Source organism: Halichondria panicea, chromosome 11, assembly GCF_963675165.1.
Source record: "Halichondria panicea chromosome 11, odHalPani1.1, whole genome shotgun sequence".
Taxonomy (NCBI): Eukaryota; Metazoa; Porifera; class Demospongiae; order Suberitida; family Halichondriidae; genus Halichondria; species Halichondria panicea.
The window spans coordinates 1,397,012-1,416,768 of record NC_087387.1 but is presented as its reverse complement, the minus strand read 5'-3'; the positions used below and the strand labels follow the sequence as shown (position 1 = coordinate 1,416,768).

The following is a 19,757-nucleotide window of genomic DNA, read 5'->3' as shown; positions in this document are numbered from 1 at the left end:
AAGCCATAAACCACATGTGAAGTGTAATTAAAATTAATATTGTAAAAACATAATCTCTGAATACCATACATCAGTGGATAATAAAATAATGATTCTCCAATTGTATAATAAAATCGTCTCTTATAAGTATTCACTGGGGTTTGCATAAGGATCTTTCAAGTTTCGGTAACGAAAAGTAATCAAAATCCCCAAAATCTGCATCAGAAGAAAACAAATCATGATTGCACAGTTTGACACTATCTTGTATGCATACACAATACAACGGTATCTATTGCGTAGTAAGACAGCGGAACATCTCCTAATATCTACCCTCAAAGAAAGGCATCTGATAATTAAAAATTTTATTATAACAGTTGGCCTTTCATTTTACTTTTTTAAGGCCATGCAGGCCAGAGCAGTTTATTGTGTGCAAAACTAAACTTCGTTCCCTTAAGGTATCCGTTATAACCACTGTATTTATATATCTCAGGTACATACCTGAGTGAAACTAAAAACTAGTCCAAATGCACCGGCTGTTTTCACCCCTGCTGTGACGGTAGACTTCCAAGAGTCGTAGCAAGGGTGACAATCGGGACACGTTTCATCAATGTAACAGGTGTCATTGCCAGCGGGGGGGTACACAGCAGACGGATTGTAGGTGTGGCAACATTTCTGTGAACGATTGTATGGTTAGAAATAACAATACATGTGTCACAGGAATAAGTACTGTAATATTTGTGAGATGTGCAAAATTTCATACTTTCTTGTATTTAGAACTTAATCAGAAAATAATTTGCAATAGGTCCTACGTCACCATTTTGAGTTGCACGGAAATTTGAAAAATTACCTGCTGAGTACGGTATACTACGTCTAGGCTAATAGAATATCATCCGGTACAGGACCGCTGAGATAGTAAGCTTGATATAATTATATCACATGACTGTGGAACATTCAGTGTTTAAGGAGCAGTAACTTACATTTACTGCTAACAGAGTGGTTGTGTTACAGAAAGGATGGCCAGCGTTGCACTCTTCTGTTCCATTGGACAGACGGTTCTTGGTAAGCTCATCAAACCCACAACAGTTGAGAGAATTTTGAACGTCAGTCTTTTCTCTGACAGTGAGGGACTCCCATGAGTTACGAAATGCAGATTCTTGAAAATCCTGGTGAAATGCAAGAGTACCAGCAGACACTGCAAAAAGAGTCACTCCCGACATGCCTAACAGAATCATATACTATACATAAACTGTTAAGAAAAATACACCCATTCCTTAGCCCTTTTCAACTCGAGTAGGCATTGCCCAATCACTACAATTGTAACAACTGTTACTGTAACTTATGCACGAACCGTATTACTAGAATATTTTGCGGATGAAAAACCTTTGCAAATGAGCCATATTAGCAGAAAAATTGACTCTTTGCGATCTGCGTTCTGGCAAGAATCGTGTGTAATTACTAGTACTAATGCGATTTTATTGTCACGAATTGATAAACCCTCACAAATTTCGCATATGTTTGATGCTCGCAAAACATTCTAGTAATACGGGTACATAGTATTATGTGTAGTCTTAGGATACAAAGAAGAGCATGATTTGATGCTGTTTGATGGATGCCACAATTCCAATGATGGCCAGAATGAACAGTATCGATGCCACAACAGCCACTCCAATCACCACAAATACACTGGAGATCTGGTACGCAAACGACCGAGCCGCCACAACCAGTCCTATGAGGAACATTGAAATTGCCTGCAAAATGATACGTTGATAGAGATAATTCATAGGTGTTTGATAGGTTTATGTACTTACAATGTAGAAGGCATTCAATAGCAACAGGTAGCATCTGAAGGCTCCAAATCCACACCATTTTGAGGCCATCTTGTTATTGTTAGCTTAGTAAAGCTTAAAGTTCATAGGTCATTATCGCAGGTCAAAGGGCAGTAGGGTTCAAAAGGTTAGTTATATTTATCTTGTATGACGTAATGATTACATCACACGTGCGCATGCGCATTAGGCCAAGAAACGTTTTGTGGACGTTCGCCCCTAAAACGTACCTTTGTCGCGTTGAAGTTTTTTGCCTATAAAAAGATCACACCATAGGAAATTACCCATTTGCTGAACTTTTGACTACAGTGGACTACGGTGGACGTGTAGACTGCATCCTCAAGTGAAGACTCAATCCCAAAGAGGTCGGTAACGAACATAATTTATCAAAGAGAACTCTCTCTCTCATTTTCCAATGGCTCTTTTGTCCACAGAAATCACAGAACAAGTCCTGGCTAACGAGACTGTGTTAGATGACACCATCACTGAACTGAACCTTGATGTGACTTTCCCGATTGGCACAAGAAGTGGGACCGAGAATGAATTGTTGACGCCGGAACTGGATCTTTCTGAACCGAGATTTGAGAAGTTTTCTCCCGTCTACTCCCCTCAATCTGTCGATAGTGAAGACTCTGGTGTCCTAAGCAGTGTCAACAACGATTATAATCTCTTATCAAGTTTGTTTGGAGTTGATTTCTCGCTACCCCCCTCTAGCGAATCAAAAGATCTGTTTGACCCACCCCAACCTACCACCCCTAAATCTGGAAAGTCGACTATGGCCAACGAACAGTATGACCGAAACAGAAAGAATGCCGAGGCTGCACGTTTGAATCGTCAAAAGAAGAAACGATATGTGGAGGACCTTGAGAAGTCTTGTACAACATTTAAAACTGAAAATATCATCCTGAAGACAAAGTGTCACGAATTTCAACAAAAGTGTACACGGTTACAATCGGAAGTTCTTTATCTAAAGAGCGTGTTAATGAACGAAAGCACCCTTTCATCTTTGATCCAAAATATCCCACAAGTGAAAGGAATCAAACTGTCATCTTCGTTCTCTCGAAAACGACCCCTTTCCGAACCTGAAGAAAATCCTTCAAAGCGTCAGAAACACGGATCTCACAGTGGCGGTGTGTGTTTACATGTTGCTAAAGATATCGTCTCTCTGGAGTTTTGTGCCAATTGTAGCAAGCAATCTTCATCGTAATCAGAGTAACTAGTCCCTGGTGGACTTGACTCGGTATGTACACTGTAATTTCAAAACCTGTTCCAATTTTATGTTATGTTCATGTAGCTGTGGTATATGTGTGTGTGTGTATATGTGTGCATTCTAACCTTGTCTGCCATCCCCCTACCAGATACCGGCTGCACTACTCCGGTCAGGTAGTGCCACTGTGTTTCTTTACACAGTTGGATACTTGGTATGTTTTTGTTTATCGTTTCTATCCTACCAATTGAGCATCCATTTTAAACTTGCTCTTTTCATTTTCATAAGACATCAAATTTTCTCACTTGGTTCTTTTTCCTATCAAGGTATCTCAGAGTGGTCATGAGGTGATCTACTGATACAGTATGGAGGTGGTTTGTACAGGTAGTTTTGCATGGAGCATTTAGTTTGCGTGGAGCGTTAGTTTGCGTGGAGCATTAGTTGAATTTTAAGCTTGGAATATAAGTGAAGTATTTTGTATGGAGCTTGGTCCTTACATTCAGGGTGAAGTGGCTTTTGAGGGCATTTTGCATGGTGTGACTATAATGTATATGGGTGTGTGTGTGTGTGACGTTGGCTTCTTACACTGAGAACTATAGTCATTAATTGGACTTCTTAGTGTAAATAATAATAATTGTTGTAAATAATATTGTTGTCGTGTTTTGGCAATTTGTAAAAATAATTGTGTGTATGTATATGACATTTTTACATTTTTCATAATTATTGTCAACTTGAATAAAGCATGTTGGAGGGCTTCAATAAGGATGGGTGTGGTTAGTGAGTGCTGAAGTTCTATGGTGGGCTTCAACAAGAGTAGGATAGCCGCTCTTTAATTAGAATCATCAGTAAAATTAATTAAGGAACACACATGGTTTTTCATGTGTAAGACAAAACGAGAACACTAAATAATAATTATTATCAATCATCAATCTACACGTAGCATACATGTACTTAACATACTTATGTTGGGCGCAATGTAATCTGCTTCAATATTGACATAAAAACTAATACTCTAGCATAATTGTTTATCAGTTCTGTTGAGAGTGCTTTTAGGCTGACATAACCATTTTCACGAAATCTGCAGGAAAACGAAAAAAATTTAAGTGGGCAACATAGTTTCAAGAGAATACAGTAGTAAACAACATGCAAATGAATAATTATATCGAGTTCTTGTTTACCTTCATAGAGTACTTGTCCTTGACTGTCTTCAACACCACTTAAGAGTACATCTACCTCATCGTCTGTCAACTTCTCCCCTGGAAAATCAAAACAACAGCGCTTAATTAGAACGCATGTGGAAAGTGTGTGTGTGGGAGGGGCTTACCGAGAGAAGTGAGGACATGCCTCAGTTCAGCTGAGTTGATGTAGCCATTACCCTCCTTGTCAAACACCTTCAGTCCCTCAATAAAGTCCTCAGTGGAGCCCTGTTCTTTCTTCTGCTTCTGAGAGTTGAACAGCGGCAGAAACTCCTCAAAAGATATCCTTTTGTGGCCTGAAAAGTTCCACAAAGACAAACACATACATACAGTATTCTCGACACAATGTACAGTATACACACTAGTCATGTTGATCCAGTACCACCTGAATGCTGATTTGTGCAGTTACATCATACAAGCACACACATAGGCCAAGTAGATTGGAGGTGGTCACACACGTACACACAAAGACAGAGGGCACACATACACAGCTGTAGCTACGTGTACACAGGGCCAGTGAGCAGGAACTTACTGTCTGTTTTGGTAATGGAAAAGAAAAAACACAGTCTGATCAAAATAGGAAGAAACAAAACTTTACTAGCCTGTATTGCAACAGGTCACCAGAGAGGCTCAGGTACCTGCAACACTACAGACTACTTGGTCTTACAAGTATGCACTTAGATATATTTTAAGTTCTCACCATTTGGGTCAACCTCCTTTACAATCTTTTTCAGCTCAGCCTCGGTGGGGTTCAATCCAAGAGCCCGCATTATGTCTCCAATCTGGGTAGCATCAATCTTGTTGTCTCCACGCTTGTCGAATAGAGCAAAAGCATCGTGAATATCTACGTGTGTGTGTGTGCGTGTGTGTGTGTGTGTGTGTGTGTGTGTGTGTACGTGTAACTATAGTGAGCATCTACACAATGCGTCTTAATAACACAGTCAATCAGCCATCCAACAAACACACTAAATACTTGGCATATTTCCAGCCTGATATGCTACCATGTACATTTCTGCCATATTAGGTCATACAGGGCTCAATTACACCAAACGAATGATATGACAATGATGTACACAGAACATCAAGGAAATTGGTATAAATTATGGTCCCATTATCCACCAGTTATTATGCAGTCATAGTAATAAAAATATAACAGTACACGACGACTGTGTGGGTATAAAGGAAGTAACGTGATCGTCATGCACTTAAATTTGACGCACCCCCACATGATTAGTTCAATATGTATTGAAAGCTTATACTATCAGTTTGTTCAAACAATCTCCTCCTACACGATATGTTGTAGCTAGCAATACAACGCAGGAATTTAGATAACAACACAGCATGCATATGTATCACCAGTATTCATGCACTACTCCTGGTATCACACACACCAAAGCCAAGCACAATGGATTACCAAATAAATGCACATGAATTGTTACACTAAGCCAAGGGATGGGTCGAAATTGTTGTAGCACCAGGCAAACATATACGTACGTACACAAACCACTACGCACTAGAGCTTTAAATAACTAGGAACACTCACCAGCTTGGTCGTCTGATGCCTGCAAAGGAAGAAGACAGTGCATAAGATAATCCAAATATAATTACGGATAAAGCTCAGACATAATTATCAAAAATAAATCTTGAAAGTCAACAACATCAAATTCACTTTGAAGCTTCAGTAAGATATTAAACTTGCTACATGTAGCTACCTCATATCACAAGCTCACCATTTTGTAGAGAAGAATTGTAGTCTAGTCAGCTAGGAGAGACAGGTATCGCTTCTTTGTTTGTCGTCGCTAGCACTCGTACTCTCAAGCTCAGTTGTTCAAGAATTTTGTTGTGGTTAGTGGGTGTGAACTGAATACCTATTTGGTAATGATCGGTCTTATGGGCGGGGCTGCCTGCAACTCAGGACATACCCATATAAATACACAATGGCCACTCCATATGCTCCAGGAGCAGCTGAAGAAGACTCACTCCTAGCGGCTATTCCCAAGAAGGTATTACCACCTTGGGACCCTCTAACCTCTCTTGACTGGGACAAAGAGAAACACAGCTCTGTGGCTTTGGTCAGAATTCAGAGGTGAGAGGTTGATCTAGCCCAGGCCCAATGTGAGCATCCACTGATATTTTTTCAATTGTAGAGATCTACAGAACATCTTTAAAGATCCTTCTCCCGGCATCTGTGTGCTTCCTGATGGTGACGATTTAACAAGAGTAAGTGAACACATGGTACATGGTTAAGCATGGCTAGCTAGCTATCCACTATCATTCACACGCTTACGCGTTGAATGTAGCTCCATGTACTGATAACGGGACCATTTGACACTCCATATGAGGGAGGCTTCTTCCACTACTACCTCCGATACCCCCCTACCTATCCCCTGACATCTCCTCGAGTTAAATTCATGACCACTGGGTGTGGAACTGTTCGATTCAACCCTAACCTCTATAGGAATGGCAAAGTCTGTCTCAGTATTTTAGGGTAAGCAAAAATGTCATAGTCAGGCAGTGTGTATCTTGTACAAACATGATTGCAATCTGTAGAGAAATCTTTTTATACCCTTGAATTATCACAATGGAATGACTTGTTGCAAATTCGCAAAAATATTTAACATCCTGGCACTATAATTATATTGTTTTGCTGTTTCCTTGCAGCACATGGCATGGTCCACCCTGGAGCCCCACACAGTCACTGCAGAGTGTGCTTCTCTCAATACAAACATTGATGAATGAGAAACCATACCACAACGAGCCAGGATTTGAGCGAGTATGTTAATTTACTACTACAAACTGGGGTACTTCTATTGTGAAATGCTTCTATGTAGATTTTTCGTTATAGAGAAAGCTGCCAAAATATTTACCCTTCAAACCACTTGGCATAGCGTAACTTGTATTTAGCGACCGTCTATGGGGCGGGGCCACTCACTAAGAGTCGTCTTTTTTAATCTGTTGGCATGGCTCTTAAGAGGTACCTAGAATGTTGATCGCTGTACCCAGGTGGTCTCGATAGAGTACAAATTGTCAATAGTACACTTTTCGTTGTACGTTTCACTCCAATCAATGTCAGCTTGCTGCTATGCTCATGTGATCTCTTCCAGGAGCACAATCCAGGGGAAGTGGAGCATTACAATGACATAATTCGGCATGAGACACTGAGAGTTGCTGTTTGTGATGCCTTGGAGAATAACAAGTGTCCACCTGACCTCTTGTGAGTCAAAAAACTGTTATTCCATTTCACATTTCATCTTGTACTTACATTGATTGTTGATTTGATTTCAGCGAGTTAAAGAAGTCTACATTTGTTAGTTTGTACGAGTGCTACATGGCCACAGCCACAGAAACAGCCTCCAGGCTCGATGGACAACCTATGATGGTAAGCGGTGCGATTACTACTCTGTATATTTAACCCCCCCTGCTCTGTATATTACCCCCCCCCCCCCCCCACTCTCTGCAGGATCCATTTAGAATCAACAAAGGGACATTCAATTTCAAAAAAATAATCTCAAGACTTGAAAAATTATTCGCCAAGTATAGTTAGTTTCATTTTATTCGTGACGTCATTCAGTTTACTTTGTACATATTAACAGCAAATACATGTTCATGTGTGATATTTTATGCAATAAAAACATCATGCTAATGAAAGTAATAAGCATGGCTACCATGTATAGTATGTCTCTTCCCATTTTGGAGACCGTACTCTCTCAAATCTGGAGCCTTTTCAGGAAACTCTTCGTGGAATCGTTTGCAAATATCTGTTTTGTTGAAGCCATTAAACAAGCTCATGAGTCTTTGAGTGGATTGTGCAGTTCGTGGTGTGTTCAAGTTTGATCGCTGAGAAATGTTTAGTCCAGGATCAACAGTAGTCCTAACTGATTCATTTCGATCACGTACTTGGTGATCAGTGAATAGTGAGGGGAATTCGGTTCTTCCCTCCTCAGTCTGTGTGCATGCATCAGCCATAATTGGTTTTTTCTCTTTTGTATCTTGTTCAATCTCCACGTCTAATGAAGTGGACTCATTATTCTCAACCTCTTGATTGCTTGAACTGTCATCAGTTGCTGTTTGTAACCTCGATGTACCAAGACTGCTTTCTTGTGCAGAGACTGATACTCTGTTGTACTTTCCTCTGCTCTCAGCCGTCCAAGGTCGATGGCTATCTCGTGATCGAAAGGTGTATGCTGTCTTAAGAATGTTTGGCAAGCCTGTGGGTGTGTTTGGAGGGGAGAATTGCTCAGAGTATGTGGTTGTGCGAGTAAGTACTTGGTGGATTCTCCTCAACGCCATCTGTGAGGCTGGTGTGTTGTATTGGTTGGCCAATGAGGGCTTGATGGTAGAGGGCAATGGAAGGTATTGCGGAGCAGTTAGTGGCCTGCTGTACTGTTGGCTGGGAGCAGGGTAGGTGTAGGCTCTCTGCAGTAAAAAAAAAGCATATCCAATGCAGGTGTGTACCAGTATTAGGTTTTTAGCTAGCTGTTTAGGAAGTGTAACACTAATTTGTTTAGTGTAGGCTTGAATCTAGTAACAAGCTAGCTAGTATATACACCATGTTACACCTTGTGCCTTTGTGATCTTGGCAAGTCCCAAAGCATCGTTCCTGCTCCTGATGTCAAGTTCAAATCTCCTGGAGTTCTGAGGTGTCTACACTCAACTCTTCGATCCGAGTCCCCGGCCTTGTGTGACACCTCGTAGATCAATGGTGGATTTCCCGTCTGTGTTTGAGCATTCACCATATTGTTGCTAGCTGTGTCCGGAAATATGGTAAATCTTGAAATGTGAGAAGTATAGGGATGCTCTTGAGGGAAAGGCAAGTGGATTTCTTTTTGTCTGTGTGGCAATAATAATGGTTATAGCTTCAGCTAATCAACCGTAGACACTATAGGTGATGAATATATGTGTGGCATCCAATAATAACGTATGAATTTCACATAATAATGTACAATTCACAGGGACTCACACTACATTTGCAGACTTGAGTGGCCTTTCCAATCTGTTATGATAAAAAACCGATCAATAACTTATAATGTGATCACACTCACATTTGATCCCAAGGTCGAACTGGACACAACTGAAGAGCTGTTCGTGCATAAGACTGTTCCACTGGTAGGTCCCTATGAGAATATTATTATATAACAATGACAGCGAATTGAACTGGAGCTCACTTCTGTAGAAAGAAGTAGTTGTCTCCCATTCTCGTCACTCTTCTCTGGACAGCATTCTTCTCTGATGGTTGTGTGGTTGCAATAGAATTCCGCAAGTGATCATGATAGCTGCATCACAAAGAAATTAACGAGGTTTGTATAGTCTGTATACGTACATACTGATCATGTTGTGAATAAAACTTTAAAACTAGGACCTACTGTGATTGATCAATAGTGAATCTATCCATTTGTCTTGGAGTGAGCAGCTGTGTGGCTTGAATGGTAGGAGAGAGAAGTGGTAAGCTCCCACTACCACTAGCTCCTGGGGGCTGCTCCATTGTAGCCATTGCTGCAACATGCAGTGCAGTAACACAGTCTGATTACTTATCACAGTTCAAAAGAGCTGCAGCAGCCCCACCCCCGCAACGTTTCCAGGATACAGTAACTGCAATAATTCTGAGCCCCACCCCTTCACCATAAATGCATAATCTCTAGCCCACAAGGAGGCGTGAACTTATGACCTACCGGTATCTATCATCGTGGACCTTGAAAGCAAAGACATAGCAATTACAAACATAGGACAGTAGAACCGAATGCTCTGTGTGGTCCCCTACTATCTACAGCTTCTGATAATTTGTGGTGAGTGCAGAGGCAAAGGGTCTAAAAATATAGTTAGTCTGGAAAGAACAGAAATGCTCTTGCATTTATATGCTGTGTACGTGTACGTACGTGTACGTACGTGTAGCATTGCTTCTCAAATTCAGAGCTGTGCTTTAAACACAATCTGTACTATTGACCTGATAAAACTATAAATTATGTGTCACGGTTAATTAAAAACATTTCTTGTCTTTGTATAATTATAGCTTTGTTTCCCATTGGTACCTTAATTTGAGGTAGTTAACACTCCCTAAGCAATGCAGCTAATAGTGTGTTAATGGGTGGTAATAGTACATCAGACAACTGTTTGCTTTGAGCACCTTTTGCAAGGTTGCAGCATGTCCCTGTTTGCAAACTAATCTGAAGGTTCTCTACCATTAATATTAAGCTAATAGTTTTAGAGTACTATTACTTCTCCACCCCCGGGTCATGTGGTTAATTAAATCGATTGTTGCTTTGTTACTCTAAGCAGACCCATTATAACTACCACATATTTATTATAACACTCTGTAACCATGCAGAGTCAATGGCCCAAGGCCTATTATCTGGTCGAGATGGATGAAAATGCAATAAAAGACGATAAAAGTGACGACAATACAGCCAAGAACTTGTCCAAAAGTGACAGTCGATTCACACGCTCCAGAACTTATTCACTTGATCTCTTCTCCACTAATCACGGTACACTAGCTCCGAGACCGCCAGGGTATTCGTATTCAGGAAAAAGACTTGTGAAACACTATCCATCTAATTCGAGGGCTTCATCGGTACCTATTAGTCCCGGCTCTCACCCTAAGCCAATTTCACGAAGTAGCAGTGCTAACAAGTCTTCGAGTACTCAGAAAATAGAAGACAAAAACAGTGCAAGAAGGCTCATACAGAATTTAGTCACGATATTCAGTCATTCAAGGTCTCCTGGCAGCAGCAGTATGATGAAAATTAAGAAGGAGATAGTTTCTTCAGGCGATAGTTCGAGAGAGAGCAGTATCACAGCACAACCGGCTGCTTTTCACAATGAAACGCTTTACAGTATTGAACAGTCTCTCAAAAAAGAGCCCATCGATTTTTCCGGTGACTCTACTGAAACTGAAAGTGTTCCAGCTCTAGGTGAAGATGACGTACACACATTCCACACTCCAATTAGTAGTCCGTCACCTGCCTCTGATACGGGACTTGATAACAGCTTAGCAGTTGATGATTTGGCAAACTGTACCCCATTAAATGAACCCACGATAAATGAAGTGGAAAACGATGACTTTAACGAGCCTGTCAATAGCAGTGAGCAAACAAGTTTACACCAAGAGTACTCTACTGAAGACTGCAGCCTTGTACAAACTAGCGATGACTCTAACAAGCCTGTCAATAGCAGTGAGCAACCAAGTTTACACCAAGCGTACTCTACTGAAAACTGCGGCCTTGTACGAACTAGCGATGACTCTAACAAGCCTGTCAATAGCAGTGAGCAAACAAGTTTACACCAAGAATACTCTACTGAAGACTGCGGTCTTGTACGAACTAGCGATAACTTTAACAAGCCTGTCAATAGCAGTGAGCAAACAAGTTTACACCAAGAGTACTCTACTGAAGACTGCAGCCTTGTACGAACTAGCGATGACTCTAACAAGCCTGTCAATAGCAGTGAGCAACCAAGTTTACACCAAGCGTACTCTACTGAAGACTGCGGTCTTGTACGAACTAGCGATGACTTTAACAAGCCTGTCAATAGCAGTGAGCAAACAAGTTTACACCAAGCGTACTCTACTAAAGACTGCAGCCTTGTACAAACTAGCGATGACTTTAACAAGCCTGTCAATAGCAGTGAGCAAACAAGTTTACACCAAGAGTTATCTACTGAAGACTGCGGCCTTGTACAAACTAGCGATGACTTTAACAAGCCTGTCAATAGCAGTGAGCAACCAAGTTTACACCAAGAGTTATCTACTGAAGACTGCAGCCTTGTACAAACTAGCGATGACTCTAACAAGCCTGTCAATAGCAGTGAGCAAACAAGTTTACACCAAGAGTACTCTACTGAAGACTGCAGCCTTGTACGAACTAGCGATGACTTTAACAAGCCTGTCAATAGCAGTGAGCAAACAATTTTACACCAAGAGTTCTCTACTGAAGACTGCAGCCTTGTACGAACTAGCGATGACTCTAACAAGCCTGTCAATAGCAGTGAGCAAACAAGTTTACACCAAGAGTTCTCTACTGAAGACTGCAGTCTTGTACGAACTAGCAATGACTTTAACAAGCCTGTCAATAGCAGTGAGCAAACAAGTTTACACCAAGAGTTCTCTACTGAAGACTGCAGCCTTGTACGAACTAGCAACACTGTTATACCTGTACCTATGAGGGGAGATGAACCTATTCTGAGCAGCCCTCAAGTTTCTGATGAATGTGAGGCAAATGTCACCATGAATCAGGTTACCACACAAGAAGATAAACTGTCTGAGCCTGTTACTTCTATCGAATTAGATAAGCCTATTGAAACTCCACGCTCTGAATCACCCACCCCAATGGACCTGAACGAGGCTGTAACCAGTGAGGACCCAACCGCTAAGCATGGCGTGGCCACACAGCAATCCCCACCCACTTTGGAGGGGGTGCTCTCAGAAGACGATATGTCCGAGACTACACTCTCTGCTATGAGTGGGGAGGAGTATGACCTACCACAGCCAATAAAAGATGCTGAGCAAAAATCGAGTATTACAGGCACAGGGAAAGCCTCTAAAGCTAGGAGATTAATTGCCAAGGTATATGAGATTTTCGATGTGTTATCTAGTTCAATGTAGCACACATCTCACTGGTTTCTAGTTCTTAAGGAACATTAATGAAGGCAGACCTATCTGCATGGGGGAGTGAAAGGAAATTTGTGTACATTATACCATATAACTGGGCAGGTATTACATTTGGCGGATGAGTCATTTGAACGTAATTGGCGTAATTTGGTGTCTAATGATTCTCATAATGTGTGTGCAGTGATGCAATTGTAGCTGAAGGGGTAATGACTTTTATTGCTCCTTTATTCAGGCCAAAGTCTCAAGAAGACAAGATAACGAGCTCAAATCTAAAAGAAAATCTCACTCCAAGAAGAAGGTCAAACACAAGAAAAGTAAACAGTTCTCTCCTCCCCCTTCTCCGAAGAGGAGTCGTTATGACAACAGCTCCCCTGTCCGCTCTCAATCAAAGCCACAGGCCAAACCCACTCCGCCCAAGGGCAACGTCCTGGCCAGCATTCTCACTGACATTCCAGAGGTGGATATCTGTCCGTTGTCAGCTCACAAAACTACACCCATTGCCAGTGTTGCCAAGCACATCAGCGGGTGAGTACACACACACACACACACACGTTTGTGTATTAAGCATATGTGTATGTTTACAGCATAAGGGAACAGCTGGTTTTGGTATTTTTATAGAAAATATGATAGTTTCATTTTAAGCCTTCAATACATAGACTAGCCACACTTGTGATTCTTCGTTCTGCATGTACATATACAGTACACACAGGTATTCCTGTTATTCAGTCATGTCTCTAGCCTCATTCCCAGGCCTTTCTTTTATTCCTGACTTGGTCTAGCTATTTGCATTAATAGCTGTAAAATTGTCAACCACGTGGGTTTTAACATTAATTATTGACTGACCACACTTGTAATTCCTCATTCTGCAGTACACACAGGAGTAAGATACAACTGGAACCCGCCAACACCCAGCAACAAAGATTAACTAGATCCAAATTAACTAGATCCAAAGATCAACTACCTCCTCGCACTGTGCACACACACACATCTTGGAATAAGGAGGACGGTGTGGAATCTGATCATCACAAACTACTGATGCGTTGGGAGAAGGACCTTGCACTGGGAACTAACGCTCTAACAGCTCCAATGCTCTACGCCATGGAACACATTCCTGACATACTCAACACCAAAAGTTCGTGTAACATAATTATAGGTGTATACAAAAATTGCAATTCATTAAAATAGGACAGCTTCAATTTACGAGTCCAATTAAATCTTAAGCTCTGGTATTCCTATTTAACTTCTAGTAAAAGGTATATGTCTTTCAAAGATTCCGTTGCCACCCAGGACAGCAGTACACGTGTCATAGGTTCCCTTGATCTGTGCTATCGGTTTATTGAAACATTTACCTACTAACAGTGTATTATCAAATTATTATTTTGTGTACACGTGGTGCCGTCTGTTTTCTGTAGGCCCGTGGATTAAGAAGGCCAAGGTGGTGTGGTCTGTATGGAGACGAAAAGTGAAGCCTGAAGAGAAGAAGGTGTACTTGAAGAAAGCTAGAGACAACAGAGCCAATGTGAGTGAGTGTGTGTGTGTGTGTGTGTGTGTGTGTGTGTGTGTGTGTGTGTGTGTGTGTGTGTGTGTGTGTGTGTGTGTGTGTGTGTGTGTGTGTGTGTGTGTGTGTGTGTGTGTGTGTGTGTGTGTGTGTGTGTGTGTGGTGTGTGTGTGTGTGTGTGTGTGTGAGTGTGTGAGTGTGTGTGTGTGTGTGTGTAGTGGGGGGGGCTCTCCTCTAAAGTAATTTTAAACTGAGTAACAAGTACTGAAGTCTATTTGCATTGAATTCGACCCCGGAAATTATGTGGTCAACTATGGCTTCTTAATGCGTAGACAAGTATGCCTGGGACTTCTACATGGAAAATGCTAACTTTTAGCTGGTTGGAGCTTGCCAGCTCTACAGCATATAGATAGAAGCGCTTTTTAACAAGGAATCCAATAGTATATGAAACTTTGAATTTCAGTGAAGTATAACAAAGTTATGACAATTTTCTACATGGAAAATGCTAACTTTTAGCTGGTTGGAGCTTGCCAGCTCTACAGCATATAGATAGAAGCGCTTTTTAACAAGGAATCCAATAGTATATGAAACTTTGAATTTCAGTGAAGTATAACAAAGTTATGACAATTTTATGAAGGTCTAACTCAACACAAATAGACCATTGTTACAGTATGTAAAATGATTGTATTACATGTAAAGATGCCATTCCATTAAGATGTTGTAATGGATTCTTGTAAGGCTGCAATTGTACATGTATAATGCTACATACATGTACGCTCTAATTGTTGTTGTGTGTATTTAGTTTCCCTGTTTCTCTCAACAACACTACAGGCTAGAAATGTGTCCAAACAAAACAAGATAAATGACCCGTCGTCAACTGCCCCTGAGGAAACTGAATCGGAAGAGGAAGAGGAAGAACTCCTTTCCCCATCTTCCTCCTCTGTGAAGACCCTCACTAAAGATGATACCTGGACGGTGCACAGAGAAATAAATGACCTCGAAATAACACCAAATGCTCCCAGTAACAAGCCACAATCCTCCTTTCAACTTAATCAACCACTGCCTAATTTTCAAGCCAAGCCCATATCTGTCTTGGCGACACCAGCGTCAATCAGAACACAACCATTTTCGAATCCTCTTGTATCAGCTACACCCACTATCGAAACTGCCACGCCCACTCCACCCGTCTACATTCCCTTCCAGATATCCAGCTGCAATCCAGTGCGTCTCTCGCCCTCTACCTCTCAATGGCAGGGAATTGTTCCTCTCCAGATACCCTCGGCAATAATCTCACAAATGCCAGCAAAAGAGAAACTCCATAACAGAGAGCCTACGAAACGCCTCAGCAGTATTGGGCACACTTCGTTCAGCCTGAACGATATACTCTCCACTAAACTTCCCAGCGTTGCAAGAGCTCCCTCAGAACTGGGATCTCCACAATTTTCAGAACTCAATATCTCCACTCACACAATGTTGCCGTTCCCAACAGTAACACCTGTCTCTAATTATACAGGGCAACAGTTTATCAACACCTCAGGGCACATCCCTACCTGTCTACCTCTGCTATCACGAAACAAATCGACACCGTCTTATTCTATAACGACCCACAAACCGTCGCCAAGCACATCGACTGGCGGCACCAAAGACAAAACAAAGAAGGAAACAAAGATACGAAAGAAGGAGGGTTTATCGTCTCGTCTCTCGTCGCAAATGCCATTGGCCAGTCCCTCGTTTGTAATACCACAATTGGACCAACGCTCACACAATTTAAAACGACTGCATCCTCAATCCACCATGCAAGCTCATAAATTGAACACCTATGGTCAAATTTCCATCAGTCCAGGGCACAATGCACGTAGTGGCAAATATAGTACCCAGCAAACCACACCCCCAAGCCACGCCCACTCATACGTTATCCCTTCCATGCTGTTGTCTGGTCCTCGAATGTCGTCACCACTAGAGGTCACAGTGTCCGTTCCAAGCGGAGGGTCTCGGAGCAGGTCTGTGTCCGTGTCGTCCAGCTCAGGAAGGAGTGCTTCTTTGACTGAGTCCCCTCAGCTCCCCCCATCATCGTACACACCAGACCACAGCAGGTACATGTACAGTAGTGGGTGCGTATAATATAGATATAGATATATATACTGTACATTTAGCCTATGGCTATCAGTTGGGCACAATACATGATGTCTGGTTAAAGGATTATCGTACACCACTGTAATATTAGAACAGTAGTAGCAGTAAAGCCTTTTTTCCTAAATGGGCCTGCTTTGATAGCTAACTTTAGGGACTATGTGTGCATTTTCAGATACATTTTGTAGCCCTTTGAAGGCTTATCTAATGATGTGTTTAAATTAGTGAGAGCTTTCGGTTTGCAGCAGGAAATGTACACATGAGAGGGCAACACTCTTGAAAGGCCTTGTTGTTTTATGTGTGACCCTTTCCTTTGCTTACTATTATAATTACAGTGATGTATGTATTCTTGGTGTTAGTGTAATTGTTTTGTTCTGCTTGTATGCGAATATTTCCATGCATCTACGAATGTAGTACACACCCCCTCTCTCTCACTTCATTAGGTATCTTCATATGAAACAAGGAGGAAAAAAGCCAAGTATGAAGCCTCAACAAAATGAAGTACCAACGAGTTTTTCTATGAGTAGTGCCTTCCCCATGCCCTCCCCATCCACACCCTTCACATATCACTCGGCCCAAACCACACCTTCTACCACTCACACGGCCACGCCCACTTCTCCTCTAAGCCCATCCAGCTACTACAACAGCAACCAGTACAAACTGAGCATTTTGAAAAAAATTAATGAGTTTCACGAAATGCAAGCTCTTGGGAGCGACTCACATCATAGCAGCACACAAAGAACGAATCCAAGTGTGAAAATTGAAGCACCATCGATGAATTTCACCCAACAAAACTCTCACCCCATGGTGGTGCAACCAGCTGTGCGTTTCAACGAGGAAGTGGACACACCCTCTCCTTCAGAGCCTGCCCCCCTCACAGAAAATTCTATGGCTACGCCTGGCCCTTCGTCATCTCCCTCCACCCCTAGTCCCGTTAAACCATCCCTCATGGTGAACGCAGCATATGTTGGGGACTTCTCCTCCATGAGTTTGTGGGAAATGGAACAGCTGTATGCTTTCAATAAAGCTGCTCTCTACAGACAGAAAAAGATCACCAAGGTGATAAGGGCACAGCTGATCAAGATGCAACAAGAGGAGAGAGTCAGTCATAATCAAAAACTGAGCCGTTCCGATTTGTACAAACGATTTCTACATTTTTTGGTTCAGCCCAACTTCACTCCGTCATGTGACCTCATTAAAGGGTGCCCAACTCCGTTAACAAAGATGGACGTTCTTGACACTAGCTTCGATAGACCTGTCTTAAAGAAGGAATTTGATAAATATGGCTCTTTGTCAACCACGGCCAAAGCTTAAAAACAATTTCTTATTTCTATTTTATTATGATTTTGTATCAAACTTTTCACTTATGATTAATTGATTGCGGACATAATTATAATTACAATGATTTATGGATTGATTGAAATAAGTTCAGTATTATTATTATACGTGCTAAATATCTATCTGAGGGCATCTGATTCCAAGTTAATTCTCTCCATCCGCTGATACTGGTCATCATAGTGATGGCCAAGTGTCCATAGCTGCTCCAATTGATAGAGTTGACGAGCTTCCTGTGTCATCAAATGAACCACAGTGTCACCTGCATATAATTATATAGAAGATAGAAGCATAAATGTACTGGTATATAGCATTTCAGCCATTGAACACTATAACTCAGATAACTATAATTATTTGCTATAATTATAGCTAGTATAATATACTTAATGCACTCCTGCTAGTACAGATGTCTGAATTAAACCAGAATGAGAAGCGTACAAGGGAGTCTTTGTGCCTGTACGATCCTCACCTAGATGCACCACCACCCAGTCATCACTATCCCTCCCCTCCACTACCACAGGACACTTCTGGCCCTGTCCATCTCGCACTTTCTTCACCTGAGAACAAACAAAACAACGTGTATAAACTTCTAGACAGTTACAAATAAACATGAGCCGTTAGAACTGCATATGTTTGGAAGGTAACATTTTAGAAGCCCTAATACATGACTTGTCTCTAACACAACTGAGACATTACTCTTTCTTTAAGTAGTTGCCTAAATAGATGGCTTGGTGTGGTTACAACTTATGTTTATTTTCACTTTTCCAAAGTTATTAAGATAGCCACATTTGTATTATATGCATGGCCAGTATTCCACCAGAGGAGGATCGTCAGGGTCAAAAGGTCTTAATCATAAAGCTGCTTCCGGAGGACTTTAATTGAATTCCACTCATCTACTCTTCCTTTAGTATCTCCAATTCACGTGGAGCTAGCTGAGTGTAAAGCCCTCCGGAAGCAGCTTTATGATTTAAGACCTTTTGACCCTGACGATCTTCCTCTGATATTCCCCCATAGCCCTCACCTCAGCAGCCAGATTGTCGGCCATTCTCTGAATATGTCTACCCCCCAGTCCCATACAGGTCACGAAGTAGTTGACGTACTCTCTCTCTCTCGGGACCTGGATCACAGCCACCTCCTCCCCTCTCTCCCCTCGGAGGAAATCTACAAGCTCCTCAATGCTCATTGGTGAGCTACGAGCCCTCTCCACGTCAGCTACCTGAATGAAGAAAAAAATTTGACAGATGACTCGATATTTAAACTCTTAACGTATAATTATACATGCATATAATATTATTATTAAGTACATGCATTAATTTTAATGACTTTTTAACTGATGCTTGTTTACCTATACCGGTATCGAATTTACAAGCCAAATTTAAAGCTCATTAGAGATATAGGTATACTGTAGCTACAGGTGAATAAGACAAGACCACACGGCAGTTAGACACCCGTTTCTTCTCTCTCGAACCTCTTCAGTGAGCTCAGTGTTGCGTTGTGCTGCTCTGATGTTCTCCAAGAGTTTGTCGAGGTCGTACTCAAGGTGACCAGTCTGCGCCTGTTCCTGACTATGGTCCTCAATAGAGTTGGGGTCTTTTGATTCACTGTCAGCTAAAAGATTTCCATTGCAGTGGTAATGTCTTGAGTGGAGTTGTGATAATGATCTTGCTACAGGCATTGCTCTTGCACTCACAGCACCCAAGGTTTGCGAACAGTAGGATCTCTTCAGTAAAATCATCACCTGTTGCCTTAATCTTCTCACACTAGCCATACTTGAGGATAATAGAAGACAGCAAAGTTTCTATGTGAGCCACATGGCCAAACACAATATTCAATTTCAAATGTAACGATCCTAGCCTATCTAGCTAGGATTGAAATTAGGAAAGAAAATTGCTCCAGGTACTATAACTATACTGTACTGGGGGACCTTTGCAAAAGATTTGTAGAAGATACTAGCTGCTGATGGATGGAATGGAGAATAGCCAGAGTCATG

General features: G+C 41.6%; 6 protein-coding genes and 1 long non-coding RNA gene across 7 annotated transcripts; 3 read left to right on the top strand and 4 right to left on the bottom strand.

Moving 5' to 3' along the window:
* Positions 1-17: 17 nt before the first annotated feature.
* LOC135343770 (tetraspanin-13-like) lies at positions 18-1,943 on the bottom strand. The gene is made up of 5 exons (XM_064540779.1): positions 1,788-1,943; positions 1,557-1,727; positions 957-1,214; positions 478-651; positions 18-195 (listed from the first exon to the last, which is right to left on the bottom strand). The coding sequence occupies exons 1-5, from the start codon at positions 1,854-1,856 to the stop codon at positions 121-123; spliced, it is 747 nt and encodes a 248-aa protein (XP_064396849.1). The 5' UTR covers positions 1,857-1,943; the 3' UTR covers positions 18-120.
* A 1,063-nt stretch (positions 1,944-3,006) lies between these two features.
* LOC135343778 (uncharacterized) lies at positions 3,007-3,729 on the top strand. Its single transcript, XR_010397228.1, has 2 exons — positions 3,007-3,223; positions 3,336-3,729. It is a non-coding gene; the product is annotated as an uncharacterized LOC135343778 (long non-coding RNA).
* Positions 3,730-3,908: 179 nt separating this feature from the next.
* LOC135343776 (myosin-2 essential light chain-like) lies at positions 3,909-6,084 on the bottom strand. Its single transcript, XM_064540785.1, has 6 exons — positions 5,936-6,084; positions 5,749-5,767; positions 4,906-5,049; positions 4,334-4,501; positions 4,188-4,265; positions 3,909-4,087 (listed from the first exon to the last, which is right to left on the bottom strand). Exons 1-6 carry the CDS (start codon positions 5,936-5,938, stop codon positions 4,059-4,061), a joined length of 441 nt encoding a protein of 146 aa, XP_064396855.1. The 5' UTR covers positions 5,939-6,084; the 3' UTR covers positions 3,909-4,058.
* A 33-nt stretch (positions 6,085-6,117) lies between these two features.
* Positions 6,118-7,842, top strand: LOC135343769 (ubiquitin-conjugating enzyme E2 Z-like). Its single transcript, XM_064540778.1, has 7 exons — positions 6,118-6,291; positions 6,353-6,425; positions 6,506-6,693; positions 6,867-6,978; positions 7,310-7,419; positions 7,491-7,584; positions 7,666-7,842. Exons 1-7 carry the CDS (start codon positions 6,143-6,145, stop codon positions 7,747-7,749), a joined length of 810 nt encoding a protein of 269 aa, XP_064396848.1. The 5' UTR covers positions 6,118-6,142; the 3' UTR covers positions 7,750-7,842.
* On the bottom strand, positions 7,750-9,778 carry LOC135343761 (uncharacterized). The gene is made up of 6 exons (XM_064540767.1): positions 9,569-9,778; positions 9,371-9,478; positions 9,248-9,319; positions 9,166-9,198; positions 8,765-9,035; positions 7,750-8,621 (listed from the first exon to the last, which is right to left on the bottom strand). The coding sequence occupies exons 1-6, from the start codon at positions 9,694-9,696 to the stop codon at positions 7,845-7,847; spliced, it is 1,389 nt and encodes a 462-aa protein (XP_064396837.1). The 5' UTR covers positions 9,697-9,778; the 3' UTR covers positions 7,750-7,844.
* A 62-nt stretch (positions 9,779-9,840) lies between these two features.
* Positions 9,841-17,886, top strand: LOC135343751 (mucin-17-like). Its single transcript, XM_064540756.1, has 7 exons — positions 9,841-9,988; positions 10,528-12,759; positions 13,037-13,329; positions 13,674-13,936; positions 14,217-14,323; positions 15,134-16,395; positions 16,876-17,886. Exons 2-7 carry the CDS (start codon positions 10,561-10,563, stop codon positions 17,744-17,746), a joined length of 4,995 nt encoding a protein of 1,664 aa, XP_064396826.1. The 5' UTR covers positions 9,841-9,988; positions 10,528-10,560; the 3' UTR covers positions 17,747-17,886.
* LOC135343771 (mitochondrial assembly of ribosomal large subunit protein 1-like) lies at positions 17,803-19,718 on the bottom strand. The gene is made up of 4 exons (XM_064540780.1): positions 19,236-19,718; positions 18,789-18,983; positions 18,237-18,324; positions 17,803-18,029 (listed from the first exon to the last, which is right to left on the bottom strand). The coding sequence occupies exons 1-4, from the start codon at positions 19,533-19,535 to the stop codon at positions 17,890-17,892; spliced, it is 723 nt and encodes a 240-aa protein (XP_064396850.1). The 5' UTR covers positions 19,536-19,718; the 3' UTR covers positions 17,803-17,889.
* Positions 19,719-19,757: the final 39 nt, after the last annotated feature.